General features: G+C 64.0%; 4 protein-coding genes across 4 annotated transcripts; all 4 read left to right on the top strand.

Moving 5' to 3' along the window:
• Positions 1-1519: 1519 nt before the first annotated feature.
• On the top strand, positions 1520-3904 carry LMJF_04_0710 (conserved hypothetical protein; the record flags this gene model as incomplete). Its single annotated transcript, XM_883476.1, has 1 exon — positions 1520-3904. One exon carries the CDS (start codon positions 1520-1522, stop codon positions 3902-3904), a length of 2385 nt encoding a protein of 794 aa, XP_888569.1.
• Positions 3905-4893: 989 nt separating this feature from the next.
• On the top strand, positions 4894-8238 carry LMJF_04_0700 (conserved hypothetical protein; the record flags this gene model as incomplete). Its single annotated transcript, XM_883474.1, has 1 exon — positions 4894-8238. One exon carries the CDS (start codon positions 4894-4896, stop codon positions 8236-8238), a length of 3345 nt encoding a protein of 1114 aa, XP_888567.1.
• Positions 8239-9462: 1224 nt separating this feature from the next.
• On the top strand, positions 9463-11727 carry LMJF_04_0690 (hypothetical protein; the record flags this gene model as incomplete). The annotated part of the gene is made up of 1 exon (XM_883473.1): positions 9463-11727. One exon carries the CDS (start codon positions 9463-9465, stop codon positions 11725-11727), a length of 2265 nt encoding a protein of 754 aa, XP_888566.1.
• A 1933-nt stretch (positions 11728-13660) lies between these two features.
• On the top strand, positions 13661-14107 carry LMJF_04_0680 (putative ubiquitin-conjugating enzyme e2; the record flags this gene model as incomplete). Its single annotated transcript, XM_883471.1, has 1 exon — positions 13661-14107. The coding sequence occupies one exon, from the start codon at positions 13661-13663 to the stop codon at positions 14105-14107; it is 447 nt and encodes a 148-aa protein (XP_888564.1).
• Positions 14108-15112: the final 1005 nt, after the last annotated feature.

The raw sequence follows: 15112 nt of genomic DNA, 5'->3' as shown, positions 1-15112 counted from the left end.
AGAATGCACGCGTTAGGGAGGGGCCAGTACTCCGTGCCTACGTAGATACTCACTCACACCCTCTCGCCCTCGCTCCCGCTCTTGTCTTGTGTAGCCACGCAGATGGGTGGATGGGAAGGAGAGCAGCCGTCCCCGTCCCCCTTCTCCCCCTCCTTCGCAACCTCGTTCTGCGTACTTCCCTGCTGTTTCCACACGCGGACACACGTCTGCGCGCGTGTCCGAATCGAACGGGTGCGCGCATCTCCGAGTGTTTTATGTAACCGACAGGAGAACAGGGCGGGAAGGGTGGGGAGAGCGCACCTGCGTGCGTGGTATACAGGGTCCAGCACCCCAACGCAGTAGGGAGGTGAGGGCAACGCATCGCTGCTGCTGTCGGCGGTCAGGTCATGAACAGTGTTTTCTTCGAGGTGACCTTCGACAGTCAGCACACGCCTGCGCCATTCATATCACGGACAACGTGCCAAAGTGTCTCGAGCGTATCCCGCCGCCGGCCCTCACAATGCCTCCTGGTGAGAGGAGGCCGTGCTCCGATGACCGAGTCGGCGTACTGCTGTACCGGCGTGTGTGTGTGTGTGTCTACGGCCGCTTCCCGCCACGCGAAGTTGGGGCCCTGTCCAAAAGCCCGTGATGGGGTGATGCATGCAACCTCACGCTGTATGGCAGAGACATGGACGCGCGCTGAAGAAGTGAAACAGCGATGCGTGCAGCCGGCAGTGGGGTGCTCTGCATCCGACACGCGTCATTGGGAGAGGCGAGTAGAGAAGGATGGAAGGGCAGCGGGCGCTACACCGTTTTCCGTGATGCTGCCGCGACTGTGGCTCTCCTAGGCCATGTTATTCCTCTGCACGTGCACGCTGCCCTTGTTTCCTCCCCTCTCCTTATCACACACACACACACACACACGTGTGCCTACGCCAGCGTCGGCACGGGCGTCGCTGCCTCTGGTGCCATCACCTTTCTCTCTCTCTCATCTCGCCCGGATACCACGACGTAGGACGGCTCATACCGTCCACCACTAGGCACGACGACTACCACTATCGGGAAGAAGGACAAGAAGGGTTACGGCCTCTGCTGCCGCGGCAGCAGCGTCTACAACGTCGTGCACCGCAGGGCCCATTCTTCTACCCCCCCCCTCCCCCTCTCCCCCCTGTCCACACGCCCTCGCACGGGGTGGGGTGTGTGTTCTGTTGCGTCTCCTGTTGTTGACGGCTTACTGTGGGAGACATCCCCCGTAGACACACAACGCACAGCACTGAGCCGCGCGCCACCTCATCATCCGCTCCTTTCCATCATACTGTTTTGTTTGTGGAGGGGAGTGCATCTATCCTTCGGTGAGGTTGTGTGGGAAGCCTTGCCGCCGCCGCCGCCCCGCACGCCACGGTGACAAGAGTGGCCGAGCAAGAGCTTGGACGCGCCACTGCATTCCTCCACACAGACGCGAAGCACGCGTCGGGCGCCTACAGAGGAGCCCTCCGTTACAAGCCAGCGCACAATACAAGCTACACGGGCACCGTGCTTCATGAGCGCCGTCGACGCCCTTGCTGCCGCTCCGTCGCAGCCCCGTGAGCATCTGAACATTATCTATGCCGATGAGGGCAAGCGGTACAAGCTCAGCTTGCGCACCCCCATTGGCCGCCTCACGATTGGCAAGGTGAAGCAGTGCCTCGCCGCCGCCAGCTCGTGCCCCATCCCGCTGCATGACATGGTGCTGCACCTCAACGGAGTGCCGCTGAGCAACGACAAGGACCTGTGCGCCAGCCTCGGCATCGGCAATGGAGCCACCCTCTCCGTGGAGCCTCGGCATCCACCGCGCCGGTGCAACGGCGGCGAAGGTGATGGCGACGGAGGTGCGTGGCAGCGCCACAGCCCGCGAATGCGAGGGGCGAGGGGGACGCCATCGCCTGTCGGCGCTGCAGCCGCCGGCTCCCCCGCGTCGTCTTCGTTGTCGCCACCGTTTCCGATGTCGCGCCAGCGCCGCCTGCTGGAGCTGCAGACGCTCCAGCAGGCGGATGAGATGCTGCGCAAAGACGACGCTGTGCGGGATGACGTGTTGCGGCACACGATGCACCACGTCGAAGAAGAAATGGACCATGCGAACCTGCACTGTCGCCAGCTCCAGCGGCAACGCGAGAGCGCGGAAGAAGAGCTGCACCGCATGAAGGAAAAGGAGGCCGAGGCGGCACGCGAGCGGGAGCGGCTTGCCGTGCTGCGGGCGCAGGAGGCGGCACGTGCGACAGAGCGCGCGGCGCAGCTGGTGGAACGTCGTGAGCAACTCCGTGCCGAGCAGGAGGCCGCCCGCGCCGTGGCGATGCTGAAGCTCGAGAATGAGAAGAAGAAGGCACTGCTGGCGCAGCAACAGGCCTTCTTCGACGCCGAGCGAGAGCGGGCGCAACTGGAGCAAGAGAACTTCGAGGCCACCACCAAGGCTCGGGAGCTTGAGCTGCGGGCGCGTGAAATCGATATAGAGCATCTGCGGCTCGCTCGCATCCGTGAAGCGCGAGCACTGGACATGGACCGCCGCCTGGCCGTGAAGCAGCGACTGCACTACTACGCCCAACTTGGCGTCGAGGCACCGCGGGCGCTGCAGCGCGAGGCGGCGGCGCTGTTGCTGACCGAAGAGGGGAAGACCGATGACGATGCGGAGGATGAGGAGCCGGCGGGCAACGGCAGCAGCCACTGGCCTAGCGCGCAGCGTCATGGCCCCGACTCCAAGATGAGCGTCACGGGGCTCAATGGTCACACCCGCCAGTCGGTCGCACGTACTCTAGACACGAACAACAATGACCTCGTGCGTAGCCGCGGGCCATCGTCGTCCCCGCTGTCGCACGCCGACCAACGCGTGGCTGGGGTGGCAACGGTGCCAGATGGCGGCTTCTACGATGCGCGCGAGAACGCCGAGGAGAACCTGCGGCGCCTCGGCGACGATCTCGGCCTCGGCGACGGGCTGCAGTTTGACGACAGTAACACCTGCGTCATCAGCATCGACGGCGAGTACACGCTTCTCGTGATGTACGACGCCGCGACGGAGCGACTCTACCTGTACTCAACCTTACTGGCGTCGCTGCCGCCGGTAGTGCAGGCCACGGCCGAGGGTCAGCTGAAGCTGTACGAGTTCCTGCTGGAGGCGTCGCTGCTGGGGCGCGAGATGTGCGGCGGCGGTGTCGGTGCCTCGTTGCGGAACGACTTTGTCCTCATGTCCGCCAGCCTGTACATGCCGACGAGCCAACCGTGGTCGCTGCGCACCCTGGCGCCGCAGTTCCTGCACTGTCTCCGGCACTGGCGCACGAAGCTTACGGAGTTCTTGCAGACCCTTGAGGCTCAGGAGGGCTGCGGTCAGGGCGGTGGTACTGGTGCTGTGCCTGCAACCCCGCCAGCGGCAGCACGGCAATCGCCACAGCACCATGTGTACACTTCCGCCGCATCCTCCCTATCGCCCTCCATGGCCCGCAGCGCCCCGCACGCCGGCTCAGCGGCCACCAGCATCGCTAGCCCTCACCCGAAAAGTTCCGCGGCCTCCCCATCTCCGTTGCAGGCCTCCAACTCAGCGGCGGTAGCGGTGACACCACTGGCGGCGCCGCACACCTCGTCGTTCAACGGCAGTGCCAAGCGTGTTATTCCAGTCCTGGGGCTCGAGGTGACCGGCACCGTGCTGGTCAATGGGGTGCCGACACACTACCAGGACGGCGTCCTCGTCGTGAACGCGGCGGGTCCGTCGGTGCTCGCGGGGGTGCAGCCGAACGACCTCATCGAGGCGCTGAACGGGACGCGCGTCCGCAACGTCGGCGACTTCCGTCGTGTCATCGAGGAGGAGCTGACGCCAGGCATGATTGTGCCGGTGCGCATCAACCGTGGTGGGGTGGCGATGGTGGTGACGGTGCGCGTAGAGGCAGGCCGATCGCTGTAGCACAGCTGTGCAACGCACTGCTCGGGTTTCCGAAGCGCGTGCGTGGCATGCGCACGACAGAGAGAGGCAGACAGGAAAGCAGCGAAAAGTGGTGAGGAGGTGGCGTGAGTCGGTACATGATGGGGGTGGACACCACCACAGCAGCAGCCATGTTCTCTATGATGCGTCACGGCATCGTCGTTCGTTTCCAGCCGCCACAAATGCGCACCGCAGCCATCATCACCGCATGTGCAAGTCTCGCCCATGGCATACCACCACCACCGCCGCCTCCACAGCCGCGTCGTTGCCGTGGCTCTTGGGCACACGCACGCACACACACACGCACGCACACACACACACACACACATACACACGTTGACTTCAAGACATAGAACATCGGTACAGAAAGGGGCGCTGCTTTGGCGGATGGCGCTGCCAGCTGCCGCGGCAGCTGCATAACTGCGAAACACGCACACGCACGCGACGCTCACGTCGGGAGAAGGCGAGAGGGGAGGGGGCTGACACAAGCCGGGGGCCGCACGGTCAACGCGGTCGCCGATGACAACAGCTTGATTGCCACCGGCGCCGCCCATGTCGCGCTGCAGAGGCGCGCTCTTCTGTGTGAGAAGTTGTGTTGTCAGGGGAGGTGGTGGAGAGGGGGAGAGTCTCTGCGGCGGTGCGCGTGCGTTTTCGAGGAGGCGGAACGGCGGTTTCGCTGCCACGCCTCTTTCCTGCGACTGCGCCTCTGCCCTCCAGCGCCTATGCATCCACACGCGCCCGCCTCGCTGCGCGCGGTGGAACTGCACACAGCTCATGTGTTTGAGTAGTCGCGTGTCTGTGTCTGTGTGTGTGTGTGTGTGCTCGGGCTCAGCTGCACGTCGAGCACAGGCACACGCCCTACTCTGTGCATCCGCCCACCAACCCATCCTGTCGACCTGATCATCTTTCTCTCCCTCCCTTTCCCTCGCTCTGTGCACATCACCCCGCGCCACTCCTCTGTGGACGGCGTGATGGCTCCTGTTTCATCGTGTGTTTTTGTCGAGGCGAGCGAGACGCTCGCACAGCGACGCACAAGCGCTGAGATGCACCCGAATGTCCAACAACATGACGGACTTTCTGCGCGGTCACCCGCATCACCGCTCGCACAAGTGCCGGGTCGATCGGACAACACACACACATACGATGCCAACGCGAGCGAGGAGGTCGACGTTGTGAGCGCCACGACTTGCGCTTCATCTCCAGAAGCGGTTCTTGAACAGCCGCGCCACGTCGCCCCACCACAGCAGCGTCCAGGGCGTCTGCAGCGGGCGCCTCGGCGTCGCTGGCGATCGCGCTCGGCATCAGCCCCTGAGTTGTCCTTACCGACGCCGCCGCCACAGCATCTCTTCACGCGTGCGCGCGCCAGTCGCGAACATGCGAACGAAGATGCACGGTCGACAGGGGTCAGCCTCAGCAGTGTCACGGCCGTGGGTAGTCGCAGTCGCAGCTCGAGCATGCTGGATGGCATGCGCCTCAGCCCCCCGCTAGTGACAACGGCAGCGCCAGGCATCTCCGGGGTTACGAGTGCTGATGACGAGGAGCACAGAGCCGAGCACGCCTCCGTGCTGTCTTGGAATCCGCGCTCACGAGCTCACCCTCTACATGGTGTCACCCATCACGGCAGCAGCGCCAAGCGGAAGCGATGCCTCGGCCACCGACCGTGGTCGGCAAGCGACGGACGGCCGCCGCCTGACTCACCGCAGCAGCCGCCGCTGCGGACGTCCCTCCCGAGCGCTCGCCCGTATACGTATGATATTCCTGCGACACTAGCAGGCCTTCTCTGCCGCTACCTCTCCCGGACACCGCCGTTATCACCGGTAGAGGCTGCAGCAGGGGTCCCTCTGCCCGAAGATGGCACCGCGTGCACTCGCTTTCTCTCAGTACGCTGGGGCTGCGTGGAGATCACGGCGCCGCAGTCCCAGTCCAGTCCGCATCGACGGCCTCCCGTGGAGGGGTGCTCGTGGACCGCGGCGTCTTCTTCCCCTTCCGCGCGCCCCCCTCCTCGTCCACCACTTCGTGCAGCGTCGTCCCCTTCACCACCACCGCGGTTGTCGGCCACCCACGTCATTAACAAGCACGACGCCGACAAGGAGAAACGTGGCAGCAGCTCCGGTTGCAGCGCCACGAGTTGTCACGTTCCGCATCGGTCGCAGCAGCCGCAACAGCAGGAGCACCTGTGGAACCTTCTCACGCACTACCCGCGTGACGCGAGTGCCTGTCTCGCGCTGGGCCTCAGCGTCTGCGCGGCGCTGGATGCCATGCGGGCAGCACCACCACCAGTGCTGCCCGTGGCGGTGCTGCAGGACATCGCGGCGACGACGGCGACAGAGGTCTGCTTTTTCGTCCACGCCTGCGAGGAGGCGTGGCAGACGCCAGACAACGCATCACCCGAGTCAACGGCAGCTCCACCGCCGCTCGCCAGGAGCGTCGACCACGCTACGTGCACGTGTGGTTGTTTGGCCGCGGGGCAGCTGCTCGACCCCGCTCTGTATAGGTTTCATCTCCTGTACTACCGCCACCACCATCGCTATGCGCCGTTGCCGCGGGGCGACGGCGGCGAAGGTCAAGCTGGCGAGTCGGTGATGCGCGATGCGCACAACGGTGGCGAGCGCAACGCGCTTGAGGAGGCGAGGGCAGCGGTTTTTGGCCACCCGCACGTTCAGGGGCAGCTGCCTCGACACCCACAGCACGCCCCGCTTCCTCCCCATTATGGGCGGCAGGTTCCCGGCACAGCGGCCGAGCGGGCACCCGTGCCCACTGCCACCCCTCCCCCTCCCCACTTCGCGCGTGTTCAAGGCACCTCGCCGACGGTGCTGCTGCCACTCCTTGCCGTGCAGACGCTCTCCAGATTTGTGGGGGTCTCCAACGCGCGTCGGAGTTCGGCGATGTCTCGTCAGCGACGGCGCTGGGGACTACGCGAGACGCGGCGAAGTTGTCAGCGCTCTTCCGCCGCCCCTCCAGGGTCCACTGCCACTGCCTCACCACCTCTGCTGGCGGCGGATTCGGCGAGCGCGGCGGCGCTGGACAAGCAGGCGATCTCGAGACCATCCACGATGCAACCGGCGCAAACGGCGAAGGGTAAGGACGACGAGGCGGAGGCGGATCCAGTTAGCAACTACGCTCACTTCTGCGATGAGACGGAGCGGTTGTGGGCTGTGATGGCGAGCGTCTTGCTCGCTTGGAAGCAGCTCGAGCAGTGCGTCTCCTTGACTGTGCTCGTGCCGCGGCTGGAGGTGCTTCCCTCATCCTCATTGCACGCGCGGCAGTTCGCGCCGCAGTCACCATCTTTGCATGTCTCGAGATCGTCGGACCTGTCTCCGCTCGCGCGCGCCGCCGCGTCGATGCGGCTGCACCAAACCACTGTTGAAGGCATGCTGCTGCATGCCGCCTTTGAGCGCGCCGCGCTCGCTCGCCTGCGCGTCCGTCTTCTCTCCCTTTCCCCGAGGCCCCGAGACACGGCAGAGGCAAACCTGAGTGGCGACGTCGCATCCTCGCTGCTCATGATGGAGAGCTTCCTGTACAGTGAGTTGAAGGGTCGGATTGCCCACCTGCCGCTGTGGTGCGCCGTGGCGGTGGAGGTGCTGCAGCTCTACATTGAGCAGTCTCGCCACGATCGCGCGTTGCGGGAGCGAAGGGCGCAGGAGGAGAGCGACGGCGCTACTGTTCCGGGCGCTGCGGGCCGCAACGATCACGCGGCATGGGACTTTGTGCACTCCAGCCGTGTGCAGCAAGTCGTGCTACTCGCCACACGCATCATGACCCTTCCCTGCATGTTCGCCAACGGCGCCTCCACTCCTGCCTTGGCAGCGGCCCGAGCCGAAACACCGCCGCCGCCACCGTGTCGGACGTGCAGATGGCACCGAACCTCGCTGGCAAATCACGCTGCGAGGGCCGCCCGTGAATGTGACGACTCGCAGCACGCCTCGCATGACTTCCAGGCCGCCGCAGCAACACCCGCTTCGCCTGTAGGTGCAAAAGTGGCTGTGCCAGTCTCGGCGGCGACCGTGACGCAGCTCTCGGCGGTGATGGCCCGGCATCCGCTCTTCGGCGTTGCTGTGGCGGTGGTCGGTGGTGGCGTACCACTGCACTGGGCCGAGGCGTGTGTGGCACCGCGCGCAATGAATGTCCACTCTCTCGCAACAGTGCCACCGCCGCCTCTGCCAGCACAGGTGAACAGCCGCAGTGGCGACGGGGTAGATGCGTGTCGGACTCGTGTCGCCGCCATGGCGGCAGCAGACGCTGAGGCACAGACAGCGTTGCGTCGACTGGTGCAACTTCTCCACAAGTGGCTGCGAGAGGCGGAAAGGCGTGCATGACTGCCCTGTCGGTTTTTTTTTTCTTCTCTCTCTCTCTCTCTCATCACCTTTTCGATATCATGCGCCTGGAGCGACGTGAGGGAAGGGGTGGGCAGTGCCCCAACAACACCACCAGCACCAGCACCAGCACCAGCACCGCTGCTGCTGCTGGTGCTGCTCGCCTATCCACCCCTCCCCTCCCCTCTCCTCTCCTCCACGCGCATGCCCATACCAACACGAAGCAGATCTTCGTGCGTGATGTGTGCGTATCCTTTCTCGCCCCAACTCTTCATCTATCGTGTGTACACAACCTTCTGCTACAGCTCAGCTGCTGCGCTTCGGCCCTCCTCTCTCCTCGCCTCATCTATTCCTTGAAACCATCAACAAGCCACTGCAGCAAGGCCAAGACCGCAGCACCGGGAATCCAAGAAGCGAGCGGTATGCCCCACGCCCTGCCCTCCCCGCCGCCCACCCACCCCCAACTCTCTCCAGCTCTCTCTCTCTCTCTCTGTATGGCCTCCCCTTGGGGGTAGGGTGGGCGTGGACTATCAAGCGAGAGCAGCAGCACCAGCACCATCACCGCCATGTGTGCGTGTGTAGCGTACGGATGGGTTGCCTGCGGATGTGCTGTCCCGCGTTTCCCCCACTGCCACCACCACCGCCGCCGCTACCGCCATCACTGTCCTGTTCGTTGAGCACGGTGCACACTCCCGCACGGGCGTGTTCATTTTCTCGCCTACTCCGGGCACGCACACGCACTCACTCCCTTACTCTGTCCCTCTCTCTCTCTCTCTCTCTCTCGCTGCCCCTTCCCTCTTTAACGGTCTCCCACACTATCAACGATGCGCCTCCTCTTGTGTCTGCCTGTCCGGCACCTGGGCGTACGCGCGCAACGTGCATGGCGGGGATGCACACAACACAGCGCGGAGGTACACTGACCAAGTGAGCGTCATTAGAGAAAACTGTGCGCGTGGCACAGCAGCAGCGGAGAGCGTCGACGGGGCGAAGAAGTGCACCGAAGAAGAGAGGCGCCTCCCCTCCTCGGCGCTTGTCGGCCGTGTGGAACACGTCTGTGTGCCTGTGTGCCTGTGTGTGTGCCTGTGTGTGTGCCTGTGTGTGTGCCTGTGTGTGTGTGTGTTTAGGGCTACAACGTTCACCTCTCCGGTTCCACTCGAGGCCCGGGACACCTCAGAGGGAGGGTGCAACGGAACGCGCGAAGGCAGCACAGACCGCAAAACTGCGAGCATGAGGGCAGTCAAGTCGCGCAATGCAGGGGGGCTTCGCTCGGTTAGAGACGTCGACAGCAACCGCGATGCCGCCGCGGCGCCGGTCCACGCGAAAAGGGCGGCAGCGGCGGCATCGTTGACGGTGGCGGTGCATCGCAGCGATGGCTCCGACACGCATAGGGAAAAAGGCGTGCCGGACGACGCTATGCTGGAGGTGAGCGTAGGTGCTACTGGCGAGGAGGACAAGTTCCCCGAAGACCCCCTCGCCGTCGCGTTCGCGCTGGACGCACCGCTGACGTTCACCGCCCGCGATAACCCGAGAGTCGTTGCCCGGCTGCCACTTCGCTTCAAAGACGTGCTCCCTACTGTCTGCCACCAACTTCAGTTCCGGCAGCGGCAGGCCACGCATCAGACCTCTGTCGATGCGGACAGCTACAGCACCAAGAGCAACCCACTCTCGTCCCCCGTACCGCCGACGGCCGACGCCACCTCATACGCACAGCCGCCGTACCAGCACGCGCACTTGTCGGACATGGTCATGCGGCTGCTGCCCATCGCTGTGGGCCAGGGGCGCAGCTGCAAGACAGCCATGATGCACCCAAGTGACAGCGACGAAGACCCCGCCGCCGCCGCCACCACCGTGGCCGCGGCCGCAGCACACGGGCCGGAGAACACCGATAAGCACCTCCATCAGCAGCAGCTTGCAGCGTCAGCGAAGGCGAGGGCGGGTCGCGAGGCAGCGGATGCTGTGCTATGCGCGCCAGCGCGGGTGCCCGTACTGGAAGACGAGCTGTACCGCAAATGGGCAGCGGAGCAGATCCTAGACTACCTCTTCACCTCCCCTACGTCGGCAGACGGCGCTGGCAGCGTTGACCGCGACGAGGCACGGCGCAGCTTCACCGTCGCCGCGTGTCTGAGCGGCATGCGCGAAGTTCCTGCCGGCACGGTCGAGTACGTCGACCTGCTGCGTCGCATGCTCGCTCTGGCGGACTCGCGGCGTGGTGCTGAGCCGAATGATGCCGTGGACGACGCGGACGTAGATTTGCCAGCGTACGTGCGCGATGTGCTGGTGGGAGTGTTACCGCCGGAAAACGCACCGGCTGCTGATGCTGCTAACACGGCGTCTGCCGTCGAGCGGCTGCCGGTGGTGACGACGACGTTGCGCTCCACCTTGGATGCAGTGCTGCCGCCGCGGCTCTTCCTCTACTACCTCATCCACCAAGAGACGGCCGTGGCAGTGCAGCAGCAGCGCCAGGCCGCCCAGCAGCGCCAAGCGCGCCTTCGTCGTCACCTGGAGACGCACCCGGACGACGTGAGCGTGCTGGAAGAGATTGAAACCCTCCGTGAGGCGCTCGCTAGCGAGTATGCGGAGGTGCCGGTCGGTGCTGTCTTGGTCACCCTCGAGCGGACAAGCGATGTGCAGGCGCCGCGCGACTATCTCGTAAAGCTGGAGCAGACGCTGGACGAGGTATTGCAGAAAGTGCAGGCGCGATGCTGCGGTCGCCCGCTGCAGCTCATCCGCACCAACACCGCTCGTCCGTCATGCTCACGACCGCAGCACACCGCATCGGCCTCGGCTGCCTCCAGCGGGTCGCCGTCGTCGTTCGACCCCTCGCCGCCCCCCGACACGCAGCTCAAACAGAAGAACGCCAGCAGCAGTGTGAAGGCGGCCTCCGCGAAGGGGCGAGAAGCACCCGCAGCCGTGACTATCCTCGCTACGCCAGACAAGTGGGTGTGCACACACACACTGAAGCCGCTGCCAGCGCAACCGGTAGCCACGTCCGTTAGCGGTGGCGGCTCGGCTACCGTCGCCGCTACGCTGAATGTGCTGGAGCTGAACAAGGAGCGGACGCTGGTGCAGCTCAGCCTGCTCGGTGAGGAGCTGCTCCGGCAGGTGACCGTCGATCTTCCCGAGCGCGGCATCCTTCTCCGACGCCTCCTCGACGAGGCGCAGCTCTCCATCGACGCCCGCGCCATCCTCGCCCGCGAACGCTGCAAGGCCACGCAAGAGCACTTGCTGGACGGCCAAGACGCGCGAGAAGCGACGGCGGCACAGTGCAAAGTCCTCGAGAGCGAGGTAGCGGAGCTACGGTCGCGGCTGGCGTACGTGACCGCGCGCAAGGCAGCGCTGGGAGCGTGGGTGGAGGAGCAGAAGGCGCAGGAGCTGACGGCGAGTCGCGAGCGAGCGCACTTTGAACGCAACCTGCGCGAGCGGTTGGTGGCGCACACGGAGCGGGTGAAGGCGGCGCAGGATGCCGAGCGTCGTAGCTCCTTGCCAGGGTGATCCACGTGAAAGGGCGGAGAAGAGAGGGAGCAGGGATATACACGAAGCGCAGCTGCCATGATACGGCGTGTGGATCGTCGTGCTGCAAGTGCGCACAAGTCCGTCGAAGTTGCGCGCTCGGTTCGTTTCCCCACCACCACCACCACACGCACCCCACCATCCACTCTTCTCCCTCTCCTTTGGTCGCTGTTACGGTTGTGACTTCTAGTCTTCCGTCGATGTACACCACTCAACGCTCGAGGCGCCGCCGCTCTCTCACCCAGCCATCCAGTCCGTGTGTGCGAGTGTCAGCACAGCATCCTCTTCCCTGCGCGCGTGCATGCATGTGGGTAGGTGTCGATGTGTATGCGTATGTGTATACGTATGTGTGTGTTTGGGTGTCTCGCGTCGCGTTGGCGGTGGCGGTGGCGAGAACGCGGGAGCCATGGCACGCGCTTCTCTTCATACTTTCCCAGATCTATCGCCGCCACACACACACACACACACACACACACACACGCATGCGCCTTTATGTATAGACTTTCAAACGCACGCGTACGTCCCTCCTCTTTACCTTCCTCTTGCTCACGCAGCCGCGATCCTGGGTGGCTTACTTTGTGGTCGTCGTTGCCATTTTCTGTGTGGACTCCGCCATGTCGAAACGTACCCAACAAGACCTCACACGCGACCACACACGCTTCCGCGTCTGTGTGTGGGGGGGTGGGTGGGTGGGCGGGTGCCTTGCGCCGGGTGGTTAAGGGGTCGTAAACTCTCCCTCTCGGCCTGATGTGACCACCTCGCGCGCCACCTCCCCTCACGCCCACCCTACGCTGTCCCTCTCTGTGCTTTACCGGCGTTCTTTACTCGCTTCCCTCGCCTCAAAGTGCTCTCCCGGTGATGGAAGAGGTGAGCAGCACAGGCGGAAGCAGCGAGGCCGGTTGGATACCCTTGAGGAACCCCCGGGGGTAGAGGAGGGTGGAGTTGCGCGGTGCGGGAAAAGGTGTCCAGCCTCCGATGGTGATGGTGTACATGCGTGTCGCTTCCTCCGCGGCTGCGTGCACACCGGCACACGCATCCACCTTTGGGAGGCGTCCCTTCCTCTCACCTCCCCCCCTCCTCCTCCTCCTCCTCCTCCTCCTCCCCTTCCCGCCTTCTGTCGATGTCGTTGCCTACGCAAAACACTTTTGCGAGCGTGCTACCGCCGGCAAGCCCCCGCCATGCCTCTTCCGATGTCCTCGTCACCCCGCATCGACACCCCGCTGCACATTCCCCCTTCGCTTTCCTACTTTGTCCCTCCCCCCTCCCATCCCTCCACTCCCTGCTCGGCACGCCGATCACACGCACACACGCACGCACACGTGCCTTGCAGAAGTGTTTCCCACTTTTCAGATCTCCCCGTTCTTCTTCCTTCGACAGCCTCCCCTCCCCCCTCCTCCTCCTCCTCCCCTCCGCGTCCGTGAACCGGTGGCCCATTTTACCTTTACTTTGTGCTTCATTATTAGTGCGCCTAGAGTCTGTGTGCGGCCGCCTCCAACGCCTCGTCACCACGAATCCGCTCCACCCTCCACACACACACACACACACACGCATTGCATCGTATCCATCGCACACGAACGCACGCGCTCGTCTTCCCTCTCACCAGCTCCGTCTGTCAGTTACCCGCCTCACCCTAACACAACCACTGCGCCATACATCGACAGGCTGTGCCACCACCACCACCACCCTGCTTGCCCTTCTAATCTGTTTCTCTCCCTTTCTTCTGTCTTCGTCGACCAAGGCGTTTACATACATCATCCACACACTCGTGCCCGGAGACACCCGCCACAGCAGTGAGCAGCAGCAGACCGCAGCGATTCGTCGTTGTACGCCTCCCCTCCCTTCTTCCTTCCTTCCTTATCCACCCACACACCCACACACACACACACACCCGCTCTCTCGACAGCCACTGCGCGTCATGCTCACAACACGTATTATTAAGGAGACGGAGAAACTCCAGAAGGAGTGTCCGCCGGGCATCACGGCCACACCCACCAAGGAGAACCCGCGCTACTTTATGGTGACCATCCAGGGGCCGCCGCAGTCGTGCTACGAGGGCGGCCTCTTCCGCCTGGAGCTGTTCCTGCCCGAGGAGTACCCGATGAAGCCGCCGAAGGTTCGCTTCCTCACGCGTATCTATCACCCCAACGTAGACAAGGTGGGTCGCATCTGTCTCGACATCATCAAGGATAAGTGGTCGCCGGCGCTGCTCATCAACAAGGTGCTGCTATCTATCCAGATCCTCATGTCGAGCCCAAACCCAGATGATCCTCTGGCGAACGACGTCGCGGAGCACTGGAAGGAAGACGAGGCCAGCGCGCTGCAGACGGCCCGCGAGTGGACGCGCAAGTACGCCAAGCCGTGAAGTGACCGCAACATGACCCCGTGTATTTGTGTGCGTATGTGGGAGGGGAAGAGGAGGGAGAGCAGACACCCGACCGAGTACATCTTCTCCCGACCTGTGCTTTATACACACACGTGGATGGCGGAGTTCCTTTCTGTTGCTTCTGACGGTTGTTCTTTTGGATGTTGTCACCGGTGTGTGTACGTGCGTGTGTGTGTGTGTGTGTGTGTGTGTGTGAGTGTGTGAGTGTGTCGTCCCGAAGGTGGTCCTGGAGATGAACCGCAACATCGCCCACGACCCCCCCCCTCCACACACACACACACACGTACACACCACACCCCTGCCCCGCTCCCCCCTCCCCGTCGCCCCCTTTTCCTCCCAACACCCGTTTTCGTGTTCCATTTGTGTGCCTTTCGAGTTTTGTGCGTGCGAGCACGTGAGGGAAGGGGGAGGGGGGATGGAAAGATGTGGGGATGGGGGGAGAGAGGGGGTTGCGCCGTGTGGCGTGTCCTGTGTACCGTGAGCGGGCACGCTCGAGTCTGACGGGGGAGAGGGGGGGGGGGGGCACACACACCGGCACTCCCTCCCTCCCTTCCTCATGGGTGTGTCGCGACGTGGACAGTGGCGGCGCTGAATAGGGTCAGTTATAGGAAAGACACAAAACAAGCAAACATGCAACCATGTAGGTACATCTGTGTGAGCGACGGAGGGGGAGCGCGCGGCACATAGCCATGCGACCGACAAGAGGCAAGAGGCCGACGGTGCGCGCCGAGGAGGAGGTGTGGCTGTGCAGATGATGAAGGGATAAGGGGACTGGGACAAGCTGCTGGGTGCCTTCAAGGGCTCCCAGAAGCCCGTCCCAACGTCCCCTGTGCACGTCGCCCTCACGAACAGACGCAAGCACGATTGGCGCAAAGTATCTCTCGTCCCCTCCCCGCCCCGAGTATTTCGCCGTCTGATGAGCTATGCGGGACGCGTCGGCCTCGGCGTGCGTGTGCACGCACCGGCGTTCGCCACCAACACCAC

The sequence above is a fragment of the Leishmania major genome, chromosome 4 (assembly GCF_000002725.2).
Source record: "Leishmania major strain Friedlin complete genome, chromosome 4".
In the NCBI taxonomy this organism is placed as follows: domain Eukaryota; phylum Euglenozoa; class Kinetoplastea; order Trypanosomatida; family Trypanosomatidae; genus Leishmania; species Leishmania major.
The sequence above is the reverse complement of the archived record's forward strand: the minus strand, read 5'-3'. Positions and strand labels throughout refer to the sequence as shown.